The sequence below is a fragment of the Rissa tridactyla genome, chromosome 5 (genome assembly GCF_028500815.1).
Source record: "Rissa tridactyla isolate bRisTri1 chromosome 5, bRisTri1.patW.cur.20221130, whole genome shotgun sequence".
In the NCBI taxonomy this organism is placed as follows: Eukaryota; Metazoa; Chordata; class Aves; order Charadriiformes; family Laridae; genus Rissa; species Rissa tridactyla.
In genome coordinates this window covers 29,674,773-29,700,409 of record NC_071470.1, presented here as the reverse complement: position 1 = coordinate 29,700,409, position 25,637 = coordinate 29,674,773, and the positions used below count along the sequence as shown (strand labels likewise).

The window sequence follows — 25,637 nt, the reverse complement described above, 5'->3', positions numbered from 1 at the left end:
ATCTTCTCCCTTCTGCCACCACCATTGGCTTGTCTTGTGCTGCTTCCAAAATGCTCCTGCCTCAGCCAAATCTCGTCCTCATCCCTGGCACCTCATCCTGGTCCCCACTGCTGTTAAATCCTACTTAGTCTAGCAATACCAAAAGAACTGTGTTTATTCAAAGGGTGTTTTTTGGCCCACATATTGTGGATTTTCATGGATCTAGTGTACCTGTCACAATGTCCATCTCTGTCAGGTTTCAGCCTTTACTCCAAGTACTTCCAAAACCAAGGTGCTATGCTTTCTTTCTAACATTAAAAACCAGCATGTTTTATCCTTTCTCTTTTCTTCATCTTTATAAAAAGCTTAAACTGTTCGTCTCAAACTTTCCCTGAAGAAGCAAGCTTGAGAACACCAAGTGTGAATGTCTCTGTGAACAGTTGAAGTTTGGCAAAGATATAAGCACACTGAAAACATCACTTTACAGTTGCTGTAAGGTGTGTAATGCAGCTTTAGTAACGAGTGGTACCACCGTTCCCTCTTCCCCATGATACTTGCAGCAAGTCCATATGTTTTGAGCCAGCAGTATGGAAGTAAATCTGAGGAATGCATCTTATTTGACTTTTTTTTTCTTTTAACAAACCATTGCTATTTCAACAAGCCCTACTTCATCCAGACCTGCAGAATTATGTACTGCATAGCCTGTTGGAGAGAGGCCGAGACTTGACATCAGAAATATGTGAGCACTGGACATTTGGCAAGAGTATTGGCAGGGATGTCCCCAGCAGACAGGTCTTGTACACCAAAGAAATGCTGTGGAAAGTGTTTGCTAGTTCATTTCTTGCTGGCTTTTGTCCTTGTCAAAAAGTAAGTTGCAGTTAGATCTCTTTAGGACTTAAAGATTGGTGGAGACACCTCTGCTAGAGCATGATGCAGTCTGGGAGAAAAGGAAATTTGGAGAATCAGGCATCCATTTTTATTTCCGCTCAGAAAAAAATCATTTAAACTTAAGAAGGAAATTTCTAGTTTCATTAAATTCTACAAATCAGGGTATAATGTAAGCATTTAATTTTTGATGAGCTCTTTAGTTAGTTATGATCCGATGAGTAATCTCAGATCATTACATTCATCAGTAATTTGCTTTTTCACTCATTAAAGATATTGATTGTATCTTCTGCTGCTTCAAAGACTAGTTTTGATACATAAAGGCATAAAAGTAGAATGCTGAAAATTACCATGTAAAAATCTTTCCTTAAATATGATTTGAAATCTAAGTTAAAATTTTGACTAATAGAGTTAGTTTCTCAAAATTGTGCCAGCAGTTATTTCATCATAAAGCACAATATATTTAAAAATATTTAAACTTAAACTAATGTATCATTAATTACATAATTTTGTTGTGCTAGATGAAAGAATAAGTATTTAAAACTATCTTCAGAAGCACAGTTTTATAATGAGCCCAAAGGCACTGTTTTCCCACTGGGGTCTTGTTGTAATAGAGTAGCTTAGTTTTGAACTGAGAGGAAAGCGAAATAATTATTCATCTTTCTATCATGCATATTTTAAATATGATTTGTGTTCTTTGAAGATTAATGGAAGAATTCTGAATTGGTTGGAAGAATTCCAACATAGTTTCCTTTTTAATTTATTTTATTGTGGAGTTGTTGGGTTTTTTTGATTTCTGAACCTTGATCCAGAGACCTGAAGAGCAGCAAATGTGTGAATTCCCCCTGCCCTTTAGCTCTGGACGCTGAGCACCGTGTTCGTTGTGTAAAGCAAAACTTTCTGTTCTCTGCCACTTTGCAACAATTATCAACTTGCAACAATTTTCACAATTCAAAAAACAAAGTCACAACAACTTTCAGTTTCCTGCTGCTTTGCAGTAAGTTCATCAATGAACTCCCAGGTGCAAGAAAACAAGCAGAAAAATGAAGTTTTCCCTGGAAATGTGACAATATTTTCACTTTAGGGGAAGGGGTATGTTTGGTGTGGAGGGCTGCCTCGGGGCGTTCCAGCGGCGCACCTGGGTCCCTCCAGCACAGGCTCTGCGCGGCTGTTGGGACTCCTCGGCCGGGGCACTGTCCTGGCTGTGGGACCGGACCACAGCCGTCCCTGTGCCTCTGCACCAGCCAGGCACCGCTGCCTCTGGAGACATGCTGTTGAGGAAGCCTTTAGCCATGGGAAGAGTCGAGCGTGGAAAAAAGGGGCAAATGTTTAATCATTCCAATCAGAATTTTATATTTCAAATGTAACTTTTTAGGCCAAAATGTTCTGGGTGTGGTCAGCTCTTTCTAAGTCAAGTCTTCCATGAATTAAATGCTACAAATTTGGTGCTTGTTAGTAACTCTGGAGGGAGCAAAGCTTTATCCGTAGTTATAAACTTTTAGCAGCTACTCTACCAAGTAACTCAGGAAAATGCGCTGTTTTGGTTTCTTACAGAGTTGATTCTTTTTTTCAGGGTGGGTAGTTTGTTTTGGGCAGGTTACAGTAAAGAGAAATTCTCATGTCAAGACTTAAGTCTTGCAAAGTTCAGAGTTTCCTCTGTTTTCTTTTGCGGAATAAAAACACCCTGCAACAATAAGCCAGACCCTTGAACCGTGTGTGCTATTTGCTCTGTGTAAATTTGAGCATCTGCCTTTCTATAAACTTCTAATTGCCTGTCGTGCTGTGGTGTTTTTATTGGAGAAGTACTTAATTATAACCAGGGCTTCAGTAATAGCTCCAAAGTTCACATTGCCTTGAGCAGGACTCTTTTGACAATCCCAAAACGCATAATTTCAGCAGACAAGGCAGAATGCTAATGGGTGGTGAATAATGCTACTGGCAGCTCAATCCCACATATCTCCTTGGGGAAAAAAAAACATACTTTACTTACAGGAGTAGAAAGTGCCATTTTGGTCAAAACTTGCCGAAACTCCCCTTGAAGACTGGGTGGGAGGCTCAGCATCGCATTGAAATACTGTCTCCTTAAAGTCGGTGGATGTGGAAAGGCCTTTTGAGGCATCACCATTGGGTTCAGGTGGTGGGGATGAGGGTGAGAATAAAGGAGGAAGAGCAGCAAGGTCGGATGCTAGAGAACAAGAGCTGGATGATGCTCACTTACTGATTTTGGTGTTGCTTATTATCGTATGTGTTCATAGAGACAATACCATCACTGCCTCTGTATATCTTCCCTACCTATGGTGAAGGTATAGACATTACTGTTGTTTTGTTGTTGTGTCATTTTGTTTTGCTTTGTTTTTAAATAAAATCAGTTTTGTGGATTTTTTTCCCCTCTTCTTTTTTTTTTCTTTCTTTCAGAAGCCCTTTTTTTGAAATGGAATCTCTGATATTACAATAGGAATAGAAACTAAAGATCTTGACCAGTCTGAGTTTAACCCAGCCTCTTACAAATTTATTAATTGTTTCACAGCAGTCTCATACAAAAAGCTATTTCCCGGTGTTTTTCTGAATGTTGATGAAAGAGAGGGGTTACACAGTGGTGGCATTATCCTGTGACTAAACCCTGAAGGGAAACATATCTGATTGCCATTCGTACTTAGTGTATCAGCCTATGAGAGGTTGCTCCATCTTGACTGGTTGATTGTTAAGTTTGAAGCTAAAATTTTAAAAAATTCAATCACTTTGAAATAAGCAATCCGACCTTAGAATAAATGTGCCGCATTACAGAAGAAGAATGTAATGAAATATGTAATTTGCTTAAAATGCTTGATATGTTTTTCTGTTACTAGTTCTTCACAGAGGAAAAGAGCCAAGTCTATTGAGTTATAATATAGCCTTTTTATAATTAACTGCTTTGATGTTTGCTCTCTAGACTAAGTGCACTGCGATAAAATTTGATGCAAGTATTGCAGCAGACTTGCAAGAATAAGGTCGTATCCCACCTGTTCCACATAACACATTGTGATGCCAATTTATATTCTTATTATCAACAGCCCAATAAATGCAGTTTCTAATTTACATCACAAGATGGCAGCAAATTTTTAATTCACTTAATATCTTACTAACCTAAATAAACCTAATCTCTTGAAATCATGGTTTTCTTACAAAATGACAGCAACCTTTGTTTAATGATGATATTAACGTGGTGTTTACAGAGATGTCAGTGTTTCAGAAGTATGAACTCAAAACATCTACAGAAGTGTATTTCTATCCTAAGATCAGTTTAAAAGGCAATTAATTACCTTGGACTTTAAAGATCAGTAGCTCCCAGTGTAATAGTTACTAAGTCCCATTAAAGGTATTTTGGATAAAACCAATGCCTTTTATCTATAGTCTGGCTTCTTGAAGAGAAAAGGCAAGAAAGCTTTTTTTTTTTTTTTTGGAATTCAGGCGGAGTCTCTCAAGACTTGGTCATGGGCATTCTTCATAAGCAATTCTGGTTTATGTTTGAAATGTTTGCAGGCATGAGCTTTGAAAGTTATGAAATGAGAAGCTTGGCTCAGCTCCCTTAGCAGATCTTTTCTCCTGTGCTGGCCAATACCAGAAGTTAAAACGGTTTTATCTGCTCGACTTGTTCTGTCCCAGGTGTTGTCATTATTTGTAGGTCTTACAGAAGGTGCGTCTGACAACCTTTAAAATGCTCTGTGTCTTTTGTCTTCCCTTGCAGTTTCACAACCCCAGGCTGTACATAGCCAACTGGAGAAGCCATCAAGTACTGCAATTCTCTGCAATAACTGTGGAAACCCGTGCAAAGGAGAAGTTTTGAGAGTTCAGAACAAATATTTCCATATTAAGTGCTTTGTTTGCAAAGGTAAGTGTTTGTGACAGCTGTTCCTATGAGTAGGGCATTAACACTGGGCGTGTGACTTCATGGTCCTGGAAACTTCACAAACGTGTTTTACAGTGCAATTCATGCCTGAAGGGATTTACTGTAAACTCTGTGACGGCTTACTCTAAGACTGTAAACATCCTAAATCCTAAAAGTGGAGTATGACTTGAATGGATATAAACCTGTGGAGTTTACTTAAAATTGTGACCTGATGAAGAACAGGTTGAGAGAACTGATAGTGAAACACAGTGCCGGGTTAGGAGAGAATTAACATTGACAAAGAAACTCAGAGACTATCCCTCTCCCAGCTTTCTAATGTGTGCCGTGGGGTGGGCGGTGGCCACATCTGCTCCGACTCTCTTGTGTTGGAATGTGGTCTTTGAACCCCAGTGTGATCCTCTGTGTTTTTTGGGTTTTTTTTGGGGGGTAACTACTTGGTTTACTCCATACATAACACTTGTAGATACCTGTACATACATCTTTCAAACTCTTTTAAAGCCATGTGTTCTTATGGCAAATATTATTATCAGACTAGTTTTTCAGACCTAACTCAGGAAGAGAGCAGCTAACTTATTATTCAGGAGTCTTGTCTCCTGCATGAAGTCTCAGTAACATACTGATATGTGCTCCATGTAATTATCTTGATGAATCCAAGCCCTCTTTTATACAGATCTGCTATGAGAAAACGTTGACAAGTCCCACAGGGAGGAACCAGACACAATTATACACCCACATTTTCATTTTGTAGGGCATCTCCTTTTAGAAGTTGCCTGGTCACCTGCAAATGTAGCAGGTGGATTCTGAAACTATTCCCTGATCCCAAATTTAGGCAGTGCGGAAGCTTTCTTTCCCACCCCCATGCAGAAGATGATGAAGAATGTCCTGTTGAAGCTGCATTGCCCCTACCTGTCTGTAAGAGGTAGGGAGGAGTTTGTTTGCTTCGGGCAGATCTTGGATAAAACGAGAGGAAAAATCCCGATGTTAATGAGCAAGAAGCAGGGTAGTGCCTGTGAGCCACCCATCAGACTCAGCTGGCACAGGAGGTAGTGTCAGAGATGCATGGTTGAACTGCTTCTTGGTGTCAGGGCTCTTGGGGTACTGATATTCTCCTTTACTAATCATTTTGCTAAGTGATAAGTTTGCACACATAGTTGGGATTTTCTTCCCCTCTCATTATTTAAATGCCATAATTCCTTTTATCACTTTTCAGGGGTTTCCATCAATTTGCTGGCATCCTTTTGGTATCTGTTTTTGTTTTGTTTCTGGGTTTTATTTGTTGCTCAAGAAGTGTTAGTTGCTTTCTAGTGTGGATTTACCACGTTGTTAAATGAGAGGAGCTTAGGAACAGAACAGAGCACTGAACATACATTTCACTAGCTAACATACAGGGGAAAAAAATCAGGTTAGGCAAATGTGATTGGGATTTTTAATCATGTGCTCAAATCAAGGGATGAAAAAAATATAGTTAATGTGTTAGGATTTAGCAAAAAAACATAAATGGTACTCAGTTCTCCTGGTCAATTGACCACTTACCTCTTTTCAGCCTTGGAGGAGAGGTTCATGCCGTGACCCCTGTTCTGCACCGCTTTTCTCGTCATGCTGCTGGGCTGTTGTGCATGGGCAGAGCGATGATCCTGGGAATATATTTACCTTACAATTGACTCCTCCCTGTTGTGCATTTATTTTGATGGTACTCAGCGATGCAGTTTTCCCCCTCTCACGTCATCTGCCAAAGATAGCGCCTCGAAAGGGGCTGTGTGTCCTGCGTCCAGCGCAGCTGCAGGACAGTCCCGGGGCAGATAATCCCCACGTGTGGGCTGGCTGCATCGCCCCGCTAAGCTGCCTGCTGCCCGCCTGCTTAGGTTGATTGCCTCCATGTTGAACCATCTCATAGCCTTCATCAGAAAACCTTAATACTTGTAAAACTGCAGAAAACTATGTTCCTTCTCCCAGTATTTACAGATGTATGATGACGGAGACCACAAACTGACAAAGAGCCCATGAAGACGTGCAAATTACTGTCTTTTGAGAGGGTGTCCAGAGGTCTTTGACATCTGTTTATATGACTTGATCGGTGACAAATGATATTATACTGGAAGAAGTCACGCATACCTTTTTGAATACGTGTGATATGTGAAACCCTTTATTTGGTAGCATTGGATAAATTATGAGGTTTTGGGAGGCTTAAACATTGAATTGCTTCATTTTTTTTTTCAAGGTAGAAAGGTAGTTTTCTATATTGCCTTACTGCTGTCTGATTATTCCTGCGAGGGCTGTGAGTTTCAGAATGGTAACAGCAAGTACGTAGGTGCCTTCTGTATTTCAATTAAATGATATAACTGTGCAAACCCAGGGAAGGTCAGTATAGAGCCACTCATTCCCACCCAGTTCTTCCTGAATTTCCCAGATAATGCTTCTAAAGAAATCTAAGTTTTAAAAATCAAATAGTCAAGTGCTGACTGATTCTTGTCCTTATTCAAGATGGTGAGATGTACATCCAGATTAAAAAATTCCATAGCGATACTGTGAACATCTGCTAGTTTTACTCAGTATCAAAGTTTAGGAGGACTTATGGAGTTAAATAGGCATTATAAATAAGGTTTATACTCATATCTATTCATATATATTATTTCTTGTTAAGGTGCGCATCTAATCTGCTAGTAAAAAGCTGTAGGGGACATGCCATCTAGTCTCACTTCAAATTTTTACTCAGTCTTTACTTTAAAATATCTCCCATTTTAATCAGCTTTAATAAAAATGCAGTTATAATAAAAGTAGATGCCTCTGAAATATAAGGCAAACATTTTACTTGTTAGGCTTCAAGGGCTTTGGTTCCCATGTTTGCAAACTCTCTTATTATTTGTTACTGCTGTAACAGAAGGACCACGGAAAATGACAAAAGGTGATAAAATATTGTTCACTCAGACTGTCAAATTAAAACAAATTGTTTTATCTAGTTAATTCTGGGGGTGTCTGTCAGGTCAGGACTGCTTCTCATAGAGGGTTTGGTGTCAGGCAAATACTCACCTGGAGCTCGATTACAACAGTTTAATTTAGTGAGCCAGTAGAGACAGACTAATGTAGAGTTGTATGTAGGAGAGATGTAGGTGCTGCAGTTACATTATTCTGGGTAGCCTCTTTGATCTTTTGTAAAGAGAGAAATTACCTTGGTTTAGGAGTGTTTGTCAACAACTACTTTTTCTGTGATGTGATAGCATCCCAACGTTTCCAAAGTAACGGTAACCTATGCCACATACAGCATTTAGGAAATATTGGAAGTGTGAATCAAACCCCAGTGTTTTTAGGTGGTCTGGATAATTTGATTACTATAGCTTTATAAAATCAGAAACTACACTTTATAGTGTTTTATATAGTTGCTCTAGCAGACCAAATTATGGACAATCCATAGCATGTTTGCAAATGGATTTGCATGCAAAAATCCTGCAGCCCCCATCCTAGTTAAATGGGAAAAATCCGTGCAGTCCTGCAAAAAGCTGTTCTTTGTACAAGATTACTCATATGTGAGAAGAACCGTAACTTGATGAAATGAAGCAAGCTTGCAGTCTGAGCCGCAGATGTAAAAACATGACCATTGCGCTATAGCAGCTTCGCTATGTGTGTGTCTGTGTGTCTTGTTTTACACCTATTCAAAATTCCCTGGATTGCTCTCTTGCTGTGGATGCAGCACGTGAGGTCTTCCACGGCAGCACGGCTAGCAGTTTCAAGTATGCGCTTTTCCCTGTGAGTTTTCATCTCTTTGTTTAATTAACCCGTTAGAACATATCACATCTTCAGCTGGATTTGGGTGTGTGGTTCTGTGGGTCAGTGTGTCTGATTGTTGTGGAACTCCATTTTCCTGGGAATGGTTAAAAAGCCCTGGGCTGGATGTATCACTCTACAACATTTTTTCAGTAGAAGATACAACATAACCCTGAGTTACATCATTTTGGCGAAGCCATGTTAACAGGAAGGGCTAACACAGAATATTCAGTAAAAAGGTTAAAAACATCAAGTAACTCGGTAGTAGGAGTGATTTGTTTGTTAGATCAAATGCGTCTGCTAGGATATAAATATGTTAAAAGTTATGCTGTGTAATCTGAGGGGCTCGCGTTTGGACATAGCTGCAGGGTTTCACGTTTCAGAATGGGAGTCATTTATGGGAAGCTCACTAGTAAAATTTCGGAGTCCCAACTTTTGGCCAAGCAGTTGATGGCATGTGTGGTATCTTAGGCGCTGGGGAGGCAGCAGGGGCTCGTGTTCATCAGGTGCTCTCAGCAACGTGCCCATCACTTTCCAGGTACTTTATGAGTTTGCGGTCCCAAATCATATTAACTTGGTATAATAGGAAAAACTACACTTTCTATGCAATATTCTCATACTGAGCCTGGCTTGGATGGTGTGGTGGGTTTGGGGCGGTATCGTGGTTTTGGCCGAATTGGCCAATTAGAATGACAGATGGCCTTCCCCCCCTCCCCGCCTCTCCTCAGAGAGGAGAGGAAGAGATAAGGAGATTTGTTTAGAAAAAGAACTAAACTACTTTAATGAAAATAATAATAAATAAGAAAATAGTAAATAATAATAGAATAATAATTTTTTTTTAAAAAGTGTACAATATATACAATCATGTCACCAGCAGACACAGGGAAATTCCCAGACTGGAGTCAGCGATGGACGGGAGCTGAATTCTGGAACTAGAGTCAGAAATGCTCACATCGGGATCAAAGGCAGGCGAGCAGATGGGGTCCTCCTTGGATGTCAGCCATTGAAGAAAGAGTGTGAACCAGAGCAGCCTTGCCCCTTTGATCCCTCAGCTTTTTTACTGAGCGTGATGCAGATGGGATGGAATACCCTGTTGGTCAGCTTTGGGTCACCTGTCCTGTCCGCTCCTCCCTGCAGGTGGGACCCCTCTATGCTTCTCCATTTCCGACCCTCTAACGGGGCAAATAGCGGAGTTAGCTGGCCTTGGTTGTTACAGCAGTAAGTATACGCAAGAGCCTCTGTGCATACCATTCCTTGGTATAGTCAGGTCTTATCACTCTGAGAGTGAACAGTTTCTGAACAACATACTGTTAATTTCAGACTTCAGCCAGTTAGAAGAGGCCCAGCTAAAAAGTAAAAATTACAAATCAGAAAATTGGTTGTGTTTTACCTCAAACCAGGACAGGCTGACTTACCAATGTCACGTTAACTTAATATTTTATTTAATTGAAATAATGATAATGACAATATCACTTTTGCTTGTGCAAAAAGGGATTTAATGCAGTGGCCAGTAGTTCTATGTTGTGGTTTTGAGATTTTTAAACTTAAACTTTAAAAACCATTAATCACTAACTTTCCAAGAGCAACTCGATAATTTAAGCATGAAAACATGTTTTCATCAGTGAACTTTCACAATCATGAAGTAATCTGTTAGTTTTTCTGTTGTTTTGATCACGTCCTTCTCAGTTGCAGCCTTTCTTTGGATTCATGAAGAACTTTCTGCAGCTTCCCATGTCTTGGTTGTACCAATCACATCAGCGCTTCAGCAAAAGCTTTATTTCATGGCATACATTTCATCCAAAGTGTCGAATTTTTGAAGAATATCTTTCATGAGATAACATAATATTAGCAAGGTGTGGGAAAGGGACAGGAGAGGAATCACTGTTAAGAGTATTGGTAAAGGAATATCTTCCTAACATTGCAATAAAGCTTATCTGTCTATCTGTCTGTCTACCTATTTGTCCGTCCATCCATCCACCACAGGAAGCCAAGCTTCTGTCATTTCTCCTTTCCAACTTGATTTATCTCATTGAAAGACACAAAGTTTCTGGGGTTTTAGGGTTTTTTTGGGCATAGTAAAGCTATACAATGCTTACTCTACTCTTTATACCCATAATACTCCTGCTTTACCTTCTTACTAATGGACAAATACAGTTTTCTTTAGTATTTTCATTGCCTTGCTTTTCTCCTTATTTATATCCTTCTATTCCAAAGACTGGTAAGTTGTGCAAGAAATTCAAGTGCTCCTTAAAAACACAGATAGGATTTTCAAAGCAGTAATTGCGGAAATTTGAGGGACAATCCAAACTACAGATACAGCCATGTGCAGAAGGTGTTTGCATTGTGGAGGGCTTGTTCCTCACTGGGAAGAGCTAACTGGGAGAGGTCCTTAACCTTGCTGGGAGTACGGAGGTAGATTTAGACAAAGGCACCAAATAAATGGAGAGGAGTAAAACTCACCTTGGTTGAAATCAAAGTAGAACCAGGACAAAATTGAATGCATTTGGAAATTATGCCTGATGTTTGTTAGATAAGCTTTTGGATGGAAACACAGGCTTTGCAGGCAGTAAAGTTATTATTCAGATAAGGCAGTTTTGAGCATACATAATTTCTGCCCACATTCGATAGTGTCACCCCCATGAAGAGCCTGTAATTCTTTTGAATTACTCAAGTTCTCTTCTTAGGGTAAAGTTTCTCCCCACACAAAAAAAATATCAGTGCAAGAATGCCTTTATGCGGGGGAACTTTCTATCTGTGTCGTGTTCTTTCACATGGGGATACAGCAGGGATACAGCCAGCGCGATGGAGTAGTTACTGGGCGTTTCGAGGTACTAAGGTGACGTGAAGGCTGCATGGAGAGCCAGAGAGTTGTTGCATAAAATTCATTTCTGCCACAGTGGTGTTATTCCACCTCCCGCTTTCTGCGACTCATTAACGCAAGACCATCTGCCATATCTGTGCATAGTCAGAGCAAGCACTTAATTTGCAAACCTGTAACTGGCACCCAAAGCATCATTATGAAAAATCAGAAAATATTTAATATTGTTGCTTTACATGTTTTTCAAAAAAAGAAATAAAAAAGCAAACGGTTTTAATTAGCCTGACAAATGACGGCAGTATTTCATCATAAGCACTTAAGATGCTGTTAGGTTGAAAATGGATTAAAACACATTACTCTGTTTCTTAGATCTCTTTAGCATACTTAGAAATTTTAAATAACTGGATTGATTCCTTAAGATAATAAATCAATATAAACTGGATAACTTTTCCAGTTTTCCTGGGAGTTGTTTGAGTGGCTTGAAACAGCCACATATGTAATACTGTGAGGATCTCTCTCACCCTTAACACCATCGGAGAGCTTTTTTAGGGCTGTGACACTGTCTTTAAACTACTGGCTAATTCTACTTCACTTTGTAATGCAAAAATTACTAGATGTGTAGTTCCCATAAATTATAGGAGTCGAGTTACATAGTGCACAGGAAACTCCCCAAACTCCCTTTCGTTCTAATTAGTACAGCTGCGTTGTTAATGTTTTGTCAGTCTCATAAGAGCATTCTGAATCTCTAAGGGGTTTCCTGCACTGACGTGTGTACTCCACAAATTAATTTACGGGTATCATGGCCAGTCTAGCCGAGACCTTGTGTAGATGTCCTGTATGCTATATCCTTTGTAGCTTTATCAGTGCTACACATGCATGTGAAGTGTTGTAAGACGGATAAGACATAGCCCGCGCTTCTCTGTATCTTACCCACTCTAGAAAGTTGGTCTGGTTTTCCTTTGGCAGAACTGTCTGCTTTCCCGCAGTTCCTGAGCCAGCAGGTCTGCCTTGGCTTTCATGGTGCTGCATACTCCTATTTTCGTTTACCCAGACTGTAACAAAATGAGGTGAGATTCCAGTCCTTGAGATTATAGCTGGTATTTCAGATATTATAGCTAAAATATTGCCAGTGACTGACAGGCTTGAGTATTCTTGATTTCACGGACATCTGCTTGAAAAGACTTGGGTGTAATTACTCCTAGCTAGGAAGAGTGATTGGATTATATACCATAGCAAGGTTCCCTCTGTCTTGCTGCTTCCTCACCTATAGACAGAAGTTTCAGGTGTGAATTGTCCAAGAGGGCGAGTGAGGTGATATTCCCATGCAGACTTTGCATGGTCAGCAAACTCCATCGGGGGAAGACTTCCCCAAGACCTTTGTAAAATGCTTACGTGGACTCGTCGGCACCAGAGCACGCAACAGAATGAGTGTCACAGTGACAGTTCTCTTCTGGAAACGGGCTTAGACTGCTGTAAGTTAATTGCAGATCAGTTTGAAGTTAAGTCAAAGCTGTAGCGGTGGAAGTTTGCCAGGTGGTTGCTATTGCTTCTCACAGCTCTACTGGCCAGGAGGAGTGTTCCACGTATAATCATGGTCTTTTGGAGAATGGGCTTCCAGGCTGCATCAATGGTGTATGAAGATATGCAGTTTAGCTGCCGGAAGAGAATTACGTCAACAACATATTACATGTCATTCTTGGGATCTTAGCCACCAGCATCCATCTCAGAGATGGAGGAAAATAGTAGAAATGGACATAAAGCTGCAGTGCTGAGGAAGAAAAATTTTATTTATCTCTGAACAAGCAAAGATCTTTCTTGTTCTCTCTGTAACAATGTTATGAATGGGTCTTTGTTCCTTTTTTTTTATTTTCAGGGTCTCTGCCCCTCTCTCCTGTGTTGGATTCACTCTTGGTCTCTTTCCTCAGGCAACAAACAGGAGGAAAAAAATAGGCTTCAGACATGCAATTGCAGGTTGATCAGCAAAACGCTTGATTATCTCACAGGCTGAAAGCAAAATGGCACCGTTTGGATGACAAGACCCGTGCATTTACTGTTACAACCTGCCGTAGTGTACAGCAGCACAGCGAGTGTAGCATCCTCGGAGCCTCTCAGGACACAGCTGATTTTCCAGGCCCATCACACAGACAAAAAATTAATCTACTTTCAGTAGGCTCATTTGCCAGCAAGGGAGAGAGAGATGCATTTTATATTCGTGCAGTGCAAGTGGAATACTGATTACATACAACAGCGGGCTAGCAACGTGCTTAAAGCACATTAATTAATTGCTGTTGCTGCTATTTATTTTTATGGATTGTAGGCAATAAAGAATTATGGAGTTAGATTGACTGTGAAATCACACAGCATAAATGACAGTGCTCCAGGTGCTGTTACAGACACTGGTCTGGGGGACAAAGTAGTGTGTTTCTAAGCAAGTAAGGGAAACCCTCAGATCTAGATGAGGTGTATCGGTGTCAGGTAACCGCAAACCATCTTAATGAGTATAATTATTGAGTTGTCAGAGAAGCTGTCATGAAGTACCCTCCTCAGAAACGGTGTGGCAATCTTCCACCTCAAGTCCCACAGCATCTCCATGTATCAGCTTGCTGCCAGATACCATAAGTGGGGACAAAGACTCATTTATTCACTACTTAAAAATTACTCCTAAAGCTCCTAACTGTTCTGGATGGGGCATTGCCTTGGCGTGCAGGGTAATACCAAGACAAGCAGCTGAGTTACTCAGTGTTAGTCTCTTCATTATCATAACTGCTATGTCTGCAGTGCTTTTCTTGCTTCACTGAAATGAATGTCAGTAATGGTTGGAAACTGTTTCTAGGTTTTAAATAACCCTACCTCCAGATACTCATTTTGGATGACAAGTGTTGGGTAGGAGTGGATCTGTGACATAACGCTGATTTTCCTGTTCTAGGAGAGTAAAATCTGGTAGTTGCCTTCAAATGTGCTCCCTAGACTTCCTCCAGCTTTCCTTTCCCTGGTTTCTTGTCTCTGCAGGTGTGCAGGATCATCTCTGCTGGGCAGTCTCTCTGTCCGTGTAAGGAGTGGCAAGGGGCACAGCATCTCATCCGAGGGATGGCTAATGGGTCTGTTTTCAGAGCTACTCTTCTCAGCTTTAAATTGGGACTATTTTAATATCCAAGCCAGTATTTAACTGGAATCCCTGTGTTCTCCTCTGGGTCAGCTGGGTGTCGAGTTAAATTATACCAGATGGTTCAAAGAATGCAGGAGCGTGCGAGAGTTTGCGACTCGAGTTGTGGCTGGTGGAGCATAGCTGGTGGTGGAGTGATGTGTAAAGAGCAGGGGAGGAAGATTTGGCTTGTGGAAAAGCTGTGACTTCCCCTGTCCTGCAGAGTCAGTGGGTAAGAGGGAGAGAGTATAACGACGGAGACTTCCTCCTGTGCTCCAGATTCACTTATGAGCTAGATTTTTCTTCATTCATGAATAAATACAAAGACTTTGCAGAGGGTAGCACCTCTGTGAACTGTCATGTATGTGGTCTCTGTTACGGGCATGTGCCAAAACAAGATGGAAAGAAAGGGCTAAAAGCCCACCTTGCTCACTTTTCTGTGCCAAAAAATGCATTAATGGACTCTCTGTCTTAGGAGTTTTGCTTATAGCTAATCAGTCTGAAGGGAACCCTAGAAGAACTAATAACCATTGACAAGAATTGAGATTAAGGGGCTAAATGTGGCATTGAGGTTTGATACAAATGGTTTTCAAAACCGCTTGCAATGCTAAAACACTAAAAACCTGTATCAAAAGTGGTATCACTGATACAGATAAAAACTTGTGTGATGGCTATGCCTGTTTGAAGTCTTTTCATCCCAGCTTTTGTCTCTGAAGACGTGTTTTGCAGTGTACCTAATGCTTTTGCGTGAAAAGCCTGTTTTCATTTAAAACCTGTAATGGAAAAAATATTTTTCTTTAATATAGCACATGTAAGACTACTTCAGCTAAATTCTTCAGAAGTTATGTTTTTAGTGACATAGAATTGGCTGGCTTTATAAAAGAAATATTCAAGAAAATTATAATCCTCTGCCATAAAAAACGTTCTTGCACTAAACTGAATCAGTAGTCGTATTGACGTACATCAGGAGACTTAATAGCCTTGCTGAGCGGAAGAGGTTATCAAATCTCTGAAGAAGAATAAGCATGTCGGCCACTAGTCTCAATTCAATTTGTTACGAATCTAATTGGTTCCAAATAAATTTATACCTATTTAGATGTCAGTTTATTTCTACTACTGTATTACACAGAGGGTAGTACTGTCAGTGAAAAAGAAACAGCTTCTTTCCTTATTTCCCCCGTGCATTTTGTGCTGTAACCAGAGAATTCGAGGACTTGAAATTTCATGTAGTATCAGGGAACAGTTGAATAAAACTGTTTGGATTTTTTTTTTATATTGTAATGTTTGCGAAGCACTGATTTTATGGAGGATGACAGATGCATCTGCTTAATTAAGCAGAAGCATTAAACGCAAGAACTGTGTTTTTGAATGTTGATACTTATATTTTATGGATGGTATTGGGTCTAAGGTACCCAAACCCTAAGAAATTTAAAAAGAATTATTTTTTTTCTAATTTCATCCAATCTTGTCTCGCATTTGATGCTTTTTATCATTCTATGATCTCTCTCTCTTATTATCCTTTAAAAGATAGTCTCTTTAGGCTAATATTTTAACCATATCTCGTAATCCCTTCTTAATACTGCCCAAACTTCATTCTAAAGCTATAGAGATGTTAGGCCTTTTTTTCTATCTTTTTTCATTCTTACTGGGATGCTGTTCCACAGCCTCTTCCCTGTGATGGTTAGAAACATTTCTATTAATTTGCAGCCAGGGTTTCCTCACTCGTTTTTGTGACAACATTCTCATTGTATTTAAATAGCTCTTCATCTTTTCTTTAACTCGATCTGTTTAAACCTCAGCTGTATGTTGAGGTATTAGTTGTTTGGGTTTTTTCGTTAGGCTAAACAAGCCAAGTTCTACTTGTCTCTTAAAATAGGCTTTCATTCTGTAGGTCGTCCTGATAGCCCTGCTCTGCTGTGAATTGGTGTTTTGTGGAAATAACTGAGCAAGTTACGCCCTGTGCACTAGATGAGAGCTCACAAAGTTTGCCATCGGTAGTACTAAGTGGTTCTGTGGGACCTGCTTGGCCCAGCGCATCCTTTCTTATTGCTTCAAAACATTAATGACTTGTAGTTGTCCTGTGATTGCCCCTATTTACAAATCTTTCTTTCCTTTTGCCGCTCAGAAAGGAAGTTTTTTTTGTTGCTCCTTTTTGAATGGAATATGGTTCACCTTGTGTGTGTAAAGTAAATCCCTTTTCCGTGTCTCAAGGTTTCCAACTCCCCTTGTATCCAGATGCCCTTCTGTGCCAATAGTGCCTACGTGCTCTGGGTCATTAGCCTTCTTCATTGCCATGGGTCTGCTTTGTTGTAGCAAGAATGTTATTCCTATTGGCGTTTTGCTTAGTCATTAATCAGCTGTACTAATAGTCTTCCTTGGGACTGTGCGTCCCCCTTCTTCACAAACCACTGTCAGCTCCCCCTTGGCCAATTTCCTAATTAGAATCTTATTCTGTTAATTTTTTCTTATCCTACCTATTGCTCTAGGTAGGTGAGATATACAGCACTTTGTTTATCTAGAAAGTCACGTGTCTTGAAGTAGCTCTTTGCAGGAATGAAATAATTGACTCTGTATTGTGGAGCAAGTATGTTGGTAAGTTGTTTTTCCTTCTCACGGTCTACTTTATTTCTCGTATGAATGTCACCCTGGTGCGGTGTGTAGCGAAAGCCAGTAGAGGAACCCATTACTGTGGCATGTGGTTCACTTGCAGCGTACCTGTTGTGACTGTCAGGCTGTTAACATTAATTGGAAAGTACAGTAACAGGTATTAAAACAACTTAGCTAGAAAACAATTCTTAATCTTTGTTCTGCTGTTCAGATGAACATGGAACAATTTGTGTGTTCCTCTTTCCTGAATTCAGCCACCCTTTGTGTACAGGGAGGCTGAAGTGATGGCAATGCAGAAAGGGGCTTGAGTGAAGGCCAAGCTCAGCTTTTATTTTGAAGTCCAAATATCTTGTTTTTCTGTCTCTCTTTGGGTGAACAGTTTCACTGCAGGGTTTGCCAAGAAGCCAGGATTAAGCACATTGGTGCGAACTGCTTTGGAGTAATACACACTGAGCCACGGTAATTGTAACCTCGGTGACAGCAGAGAGAAAGGCAGATACCTTCGGGGTGAGACAGGGTCCCATCAAACACCAGTGGCAGGGCTGTCGCCAACCCACCTGGCCCAACCTCCCCCCGAGGCCCTTTAGCAGCTGTGAAACAGGGTCTGCCTGGCCTCCCTTGAGGACCCACGTCGTCAGTAAAAAAGTACAGATTTGCTTGTGCTTACTGTTTATTTTAGTAGGTGAGTAGTGGCAAGAGTGCATGACAGAGCAGTGGCAGATAATTTGTGGGTACACGATCAACTCCTCATCTTCCTCTTGTCATGAAAGCCCAGCTCCAAGTCCCCCTTGGGTGGCACAGACCAAAGCGCGTCGGTCGGTGCCTGCCCTGCAGCTCAAAGCGGTTCTTGGCGGCTTTGTTCAGGTGCACTGCAATAAGATGTGCCACTACTGGCACAAAGAAATATTCCATAGGGACGTAACCCCTCCCTGCTTGCTTCAGAAACACAGTTATGTCCTTTAGCTTTTTTCTCTTATGGTCTATTCTGCAAGTTTAAACACTGTATGATACAATTTAGAACTACTGTGGTGCATCGTTATTATCAGCTCAGCATGCTGTTCAGCATCATCTTAAATCCATCGTTGATTTGTGCTTCTGTCACACCAGTACGTACCTAGCTGAAATACATAGACTGAAAGGAACTCGTCATATTCAGCAAGTCATGCCATAGTTTTGAAAAGCCTGTTCAAAAAGCATGTCCTTAGTAAAAATAAGAGCAAGAGTGAGGAAGAAAAAATGTTCAAGTGATTGTGTTAAGCCTGTGAGATAAAGCACGTGAACAATGTATTGCAAGATAAATCATCTAAGCCGTAGTCCATGACAAATGCAATATAACTGGAAATATTTGACTTATAAGAAAGGTCAATTAACCTATGGTTCTTCAGTTCTTGATCATATACCAATACAGTTTCAGCATGATTGTTGTTTTCTGTCACCTAGTTGTTGGGGCCGTCTCTAGGGAGAAAGATCAGGATTTAAATTGCCACTTAAGGATTAAAGAGGGCCTTGAGCCCAGGCCTCCTGTGCTGCAGTCTCTAACTACTAAGAAAGATGTTAAAAAAAGGGCAAGTGATTGGATGTGGTTTTGAATTAATGTTCAGGATCCTGTGCTTTCTTGGGGTTTCTGTGCTGTGGGTATGTGTTATTTTGTTCCTTGAGCGTGCCTGCTGGACTCATTTCTCGTCGTTTGCAAGATGACTGATCCTGGCATTGCAAACAGGATTTGGTGTGAGTTGGGGGGCTTTACGTTTAAAAACTGAAGTGCCTGTGGACTCTCAGGTACCTAAGAAGAAATCTTAGTCTTGAACTTCAAACATTTAGGTACCTTTGCTATTTTGGGGCCAAGGCACCGAGCAGCTCTGCAGTGTTTTGTACATGCAACCCAAATTCGTTAAGCAATATTCCCACTCTTCTTCTGCTGCATGCGAGTAGTGACACTGCTGCCATCGTCTGTTCAGCCTCGTTTGCCTGTAGGCATCATTTGCTGATGGAAGTGCTTCCCTACATGCACATCCCCCAGGAGCAGAAGTATGTAGTAACAAGTGTGATGCTTTAACATTAAGTAGGAGTCAGCACAGCAGCAGAATAACTCACTATTTTGAATTCCAGTTCTCCATATAAACCAATTCAAGTCTGTTTTCAAAGATCCTGGTCAATATGGATGAGGGTCATCTTCTACATCTCTATCTAGTTCTATATGATTTCAGCCAGACTGTTTTATCTCTCCTTTCCCATTTTATATGTTCTCCAAATACTAGCCGAGCTCCATCCCTGGTGCAATGGAGAAAGCCCCTGGAAAGTCTCACAAGCCTCTGGTTAATCAACTGCAGATTTAGCTTAAAAAATATAGCATAGGATTAAAAACTCTACTTTTGCCAGGAGCAGGTGGTTCTGGAGATCCCTCCAATTCATGATGGGTGGGTGACATTTGTCAGGTAAATGTAAGATTTTTATTAAAAAAGGATCTTGTAAACCTGTAGAAGTTTACAGCAGTTGCCACGCACAGCAGACCCTGTCTTTGGAGGGAGCAGTATTTAACTACTTTTGTGTCTAGGAGGAATATCAGACAATTGTGATCTCTCAGAGACAATTCTTTGTAGCATTGGTGCTTTAGATTTTGAAGGTTTATGTCCTTTATGCATTTCCTTTAACCTGTTAAATGTGACGGGTGTTGTATATGCTAGCTCATACTTAACTCCTGAAGACTCTGTGCTAGCAGCCTCTGCACTGAGGTTAATATTTTTACATGGAATAAATGGAATAAATCCAGACTATTAGTGTACAAAATACATCACTGATGTAATTTACTATAAAAATAGTGTTTTTTCAGATGCACAACTGTTCTGTGATCATAAGCCTATATATTGAAATGCTAAAATACTCCACTAGGAACCATACTGATCATAGATGAAAAATCAGTATCATCTTAGAGAGCGAGCTTTGCTTTTCTAGCCTTCTGAGTCTGCCTTTTCTCTTCCTGCAGCTTGTGGATGTGACCTGGCTCAAGGAGGATTTTTTGTGAGACAGGGCGACTACATCTGTACTTTGGACTACCAGAGACTCTATGGCACACGGTGCTTCAGTTGCGATGAATTCATTGAGGGAGAAGTGGTCTCAGCACTGGGCAAAACCTACCACCCAGACTGTTTTGTGTGTGCTGTCTGCAGGTATGTTTTCTACATGAAGTTACATTTCATTTAAAAACTAGATTTTTTTGAAAGACCAGTGCCAGTTGTGCAAACTTATAGCCTAAAGATGGAAAAAAAAGTAGTTCTGTTTTCTTTTATCCAAGTAGCAGAATTAAAAAAAAAAAAAGTGCAAATTCTGAGGACCTCTTTTTTTTTGTCCCCAAATACTTTTTATGATATCTTATGTGTGAGGCTTTCAAAGTACTTGAGAAACTGCCACTGCCTCTACTGTCAGACCTTTTGCCCCAAATGTTACTTTATTTCTCTGTTGTCTGCTATTTTGTCTTTTGTTGACTGAAATTACAAAGGATTCCAGTGCCAGCGGCTGAGTCTTTGGTGAGCCAAATGGATACTGTGTTAATAGATTTAAGCTGAAGTTTCATAGTGCTGCTTCCCAGAAACTCTTGATAGTCATTTGAAATAGGACAGAAAGGTCCTGGACTTACAAACGCTTATGTACGTCTTGGATTTCACTGAGGATCTCCAGCAGCTGTGGAGGTGACAAGTGACACAGCATACAAGATTTTCCCCCGCTACATCCCAATGCGGTTCAGTGGGACCATTTCCCACGTGGGTATGTGCGACGTTGTGAGCCAGCGTTGGTGAGGATGTTTGCAGTACAAGCGGTTGATGTCTGCTTGACCTGCATCTTAGTCCTCTTCTGTGGAAATCACACAAACTGTTGAAGACTTCAGGAAGAAACTTTTAAGTCCACCACACCTTCAGGAAATGCGCTCTTATAGCAGTTTGGAACAAATGGAAATGCTGTAATAATTTCTCTGGCTAAACTTGAGCCTTTAACAGTATGAGAAAAGTAACCCCACGTTGAAAGGGAAAGCGCAGCGGGGCACTGATGCACCACAATGTAGGTGCTACGTGTGCTGGTGCCTTATTCAGGTGATTCTGCAGCCCCAAACCAGCGTGTCCGTGTCACTGTGGCCATCTGCCAGCCCAGTCTGCCCAGCTCGTAGGGCTGCTGAGATCAGGTATCCACCTGTGCTGATGTAGAAGCAGGACTTCAAATTCCAGAACAGCTGTGGTTCACGGCAGGATCTCAGTTTAATATATCAATTGCAGGAATAATTAAATTGCCATGTTAAGGGGAAGGTTTTGAGACTGATAAGCCTTATTATATTAAATTCTGTCTGTTCAAGGTTTGCTGTGTTTAATAGGAGATTTTTTTCCTTTTGGATACTTTAAACAGAGTTGAAGAGCAAAGGTAACCAAAAACCCTAAAATCATGATTTTTTTTTTTTCTTAAATAGGAGGAAAAATTATTTATTTGGGTAATTGTGGATCTCATGAGTTAACTGCTGGCTGTACATGCTCTTGGCCTGCAGCCTGTCAGTATTACAGCTCTTCTGCAAATGAGCACAGCTAATTCTTCGTACCTTTCTTCTTAGCACTAGTACCTTCTGTAAAGCGAGGTACTTTTTCATTTCAGAGAAAAAGAAAAACTGGTTGATTCCATTTTCCTGCTAAATGTGCTTTGTATCCTCAGCCCCACCATTAGTGTTTAGCATTCAGGCATAAATTATTTACCTGTGTGTTACTGTACTTAGCAACTTGGAACCTAACCTAGGTTTCAGTCAGGCTGTTGGATATACCAACCTCCTGCTGTATTGAGTCAGTCCTTCAGCTGATAGTTTGGAGCTTGGTAGTACAATTTGTCTCATCTCCCTGGAAATTCGGAATAATTTTCCATATGGCTAAACTGTTTATTCTTAAGTACCTAACAATGCAGGTGAGCTGTGTTGCAATACAGTGAAAATACTCACTAGAACATGCTACAAATACCATGTTTGTTGAAGACATGCTAAAGCTTTTAAAAATGAAGTTCCTGATACAACAGTATTTCATATAAAAAAAAAAAAAAATCAGAGATGTTCCCTAAACTTATCTAGAACTAAATAATTGGATTAAAAGTGATTTCAGTGATGAAGTTTCTAATTGCTGCTGTCTAAAACTTCAGTAGGAATAAGTGGATTTGCTTCTGTTGCTTTCCTTAGATGGACACACAAATTCCTGCTGTCTTTATCAGAGCCAACTAATGCCCTGCTGACTAACCGGATTCAATTAGTGTCTCCCAGGGGGGCTGTAACACTGAGTTGTGGTGCAGAGCAACAGAAGAATCCTATCATCTGTTTATAGTAAAAAAAACTGGACCAGGTCCTCAACTGCTTTAAATCAGCACTGCTTCAATTACCCCACTCTTTGCAAGCCAGACATAATTTATGGTTTTTTTTATGGGAAAGAGTGTCCTGTCCTATCTAAACATCATTATGGTTTTTATGGGAAAGAGTGTCCTATCTAAACATCATCAGCATTTATTTTATTGAGTGACATGCTCAGTAAAAATAAGGTGGGTAGACTATAAATACATGTGGCTTAAGCAGACCAAAGAACTTTTTTGTTTGCTTGTTTAAAAAAATTAAAATTAAATAGCAAAAAAGTAGAGCAGTTTGATTTGAGGTGCAGGATTGTAAAGCATTCTACCTTGGTATTTTCTGTGGTGGGAAGAGGACGGAGTACCATTTGTGTCCTCATTTCTTACAGACGGGCAGAAACCTTAAGTAATGAGCCAAAAGCACGCTGCCTGGGGCAGTTGGCTGATCAGCGCCTTTTACAGCTGGACGTTAATGTGGGCACTCGGTTAGAAATCTGATTTGCAGAACGGTGTGTGCGTGAGAGGTGCTGACAGCCTGACAGCAGGGCCGGTCCTGCTCTAATGGAAAGCAAGCAAGGCTCTTACCAACTTCAGCAGAAAAATATTGGCAGCAGAAGGCACTTTGCACTCATGGCACGGGTCTCCAGAGTGGTGCAGGATGGTTAAGTGCTTTAAATGACCACTTTTATAACCTGTATTTCTGTAGCTCTCAAGTAACACTTTTAAACTGTTCCTGCGTTGAATAGTAAACCAGTCACAGTAGCAACTCCTTTTTTCTTATTTTCAGAGAAGATTTGAATAGAAACTGGTAGGAAGGGTATATTGCTTCAGATGGTAAAATCAGTGCGAAAATCTAATGTGCGTACAGCTAGCTGGAGCGGTGGGGAAAAGCCAGTAACATAAGCCCGTTTGTTTTCTGGAGCTTGTGGTATTACTGGTCTTGAATGCCATGTGGCCCAGCGTCACAGAAAAGAGCTGTGTGCCCTGGTGCCCTCTGCTCTGCATTCTGAAGCTGCTGCTCTCCTCGGTCAAAAAGCTTGCCAAAACCAAAACCCAATCAAAAACCAGACTGGTCCCTGGGCATCCCCTGAGACTCGGATGCTATTGCCCAGGGCTGCCACAGGTCAAAGTGTGGAGGAAAAAAAAAAAAAAAAAAAGAGTTCAGAGAAAAACTATTAAAAGTACACTATAATGTGTTGTCTTACGTGATTGTTTCTCTCTATCTTGCATTGACTGGTTTGCTCCTAAACAAATTTAGGTTTTAATTGCATGTTTGCACTGCTGGCATAAAGATTGAGGGTTTGGCCCCTTCTTCTTCCAGTGCTGTTTATAGTCCGGTGAAATGGTTTTCTGCTCTGGTGTTTCATGATGATAATGCCTAAAACTAGGAATGAGTAGAAGAATAACAGCATAGATGAAAAAACGTTGCATATTAACTCCTTACTCCGAATTCACGGGAGGTGAGTGAGTGATTGTACGCTTACCATTTCGTTAACTGGAAGGGGCTGTGCCCTGCAGAGGGCTGCCAAAGACATTTCCTCCAAAAGGTTCACGTGCTTGTAAAAGCGAAATAGAAGGAGGGAGAAAACGAAGGCTATCTGTATCACTAGAAGCTGAGCTTTATTAAAATTGTGCACACAATTATACGGGTGTCAGAGACAGGAATGAACAAGTATGGACTGCCAGAGTGAGCTTAAACTCTTATGTAAGTTCTGTAGATGCGGCATGTTCGATCTGGTTACTTAGGAATCCTTAAGTTACATTTATTGTCTCATGTAACCACAGCATGAGTTTTTCCCAAACCAAAAGTCCTACTGACAGAGACAGGGAGTACGGCTCCCAGGAGTATTTTATGCAGGATGGCAAAGGGCAGGAAGTGGAGTCTTTCAGAAAGCAATGGGTAATCATCCCTGTGATAATATTTTCAAAAATGGGAATTTTCAGAAGTCTTAATACATCTATGCAGACCATACATCTATAAGATGTATGATCAGCATAAATTTGTGCTATGCATAGGGGTCTGTATTTGATTTCAGTGTTACTAATGTTCTGTGTGTCCATAGGGTATCAAAAATCTGGGTTTTGGTTTTAAGGCTTAATGTAATTGGTAAAATTGGGGCGTTGTTTATTCACCCAGTTGGAGGAATGTGTATAATATTTATCCCTTTAATTTCAGTATTCTTTTCATTAAAGTTTGTAAAAAATATAGCCCTTATTTAAGAGTCAAATTCTCCTTCTCTCTTCATCTCTTATGTGTCACAAAAACCTATATTTTTCCAACCTTTACTAAAAAGAATACTGAAAGGGATAACTATTATATACGTTCCTGGGGGAATAAATTAGGATGTATGTTCCAGGTTAATAACCAAATAGGTTCAGGTTTTCTTTACAGAATTTGGATATGAGAGTTCAGTATTTTGTCTGAATTTAGGAAGCTTTGTCTTGAAACAGCGTATTGGCAGAAGCTGAACGTGTGCCACGCAGAGGCGAATAACGTGTGGAGGGGTAAAAGGCAGTTACATATTTTTCAAGGGGTTTGGTGCCGAATCCAGATCTAGAACTTCTCTCAATCCATTTGTATTTCTGTTACCTTCAAGAAGGTAATTCACTGTGGCCAGGCAGTTGAATATAAAAATTCAGAAAATTGATAACTTTTTTTTTTCCCCCAAATGGGTCCTACATACAAGGCTGCTATTTCTAGAAAGAAGCTGATGGCTTTTGTGTATGTATTTCTTAAGAAAATAAAACAATACTGAAAATTAGAAGTTAAAATTCAGTTTGTTCTGGAATGTAGCAATTATGTCAGACTTTTTTTAAAATGCTAAACCTTTTTAATTACTCACTTTTTTTTAGTGCTGCTTAAGCTGTACTGGGTACTTCTTAAAGCATCTTATGATGCATGCTTCTTCATCTGGATGTTGAGGCCAAAGTTTTGAAATCAGAGTGAGTGTTCTTGGCATTTTGATTCTGAAACACGTAGATTTATCAATATATGGTGTTTTCTGAACAAAGGAGGTTTGCTGTCCAGCTCTTCAGGTTTCCGCATGGAACATACCTGTTGCCCTAGAGTCATGTAGGATTGAAGGGACCTGTGGAGGTCCTGTGGTCCAACCCCTGGCTCAAGGCAAGTCCAGTTTGAGCAGGCTGCTGCGGACACTGTCCAGTCACATTTTAAATATCTACAAGGAACGGAGATCCCACAAACT

The 25,637-nt window shown here is 40.4% G+C and overlaps 1 protein-coding gene across 3 annotated transcripts in view; it reads left to right on the top strand.

Annotated features, from left to right (window-relative positions):
• The window catches only part of ABLIM2 (actin binding LIM protein family member 2), a 145,318-nt gene that overhangs the window by 34,698 nt on the left and 84,983 nt on the right, over positions 1-25,637 (top strand). For all 3 annotated transcript variants that reach the window (XM_054202677.1, XM_054202675.1, XM_054202676.1), the window contains exons 2-3: positions 4,589-4,732; positions 20,060-20,243. In XM_054202677.1, coding sequence (XP_054058652.1) covers positions 4,589-4,732; positions 20,060-20,243 — 328 coding nt within the window. The remainder of the gene's footprint in view (positions 1-4,588; positions 4,733-20,059; positions 20,244-25,637) is intronic.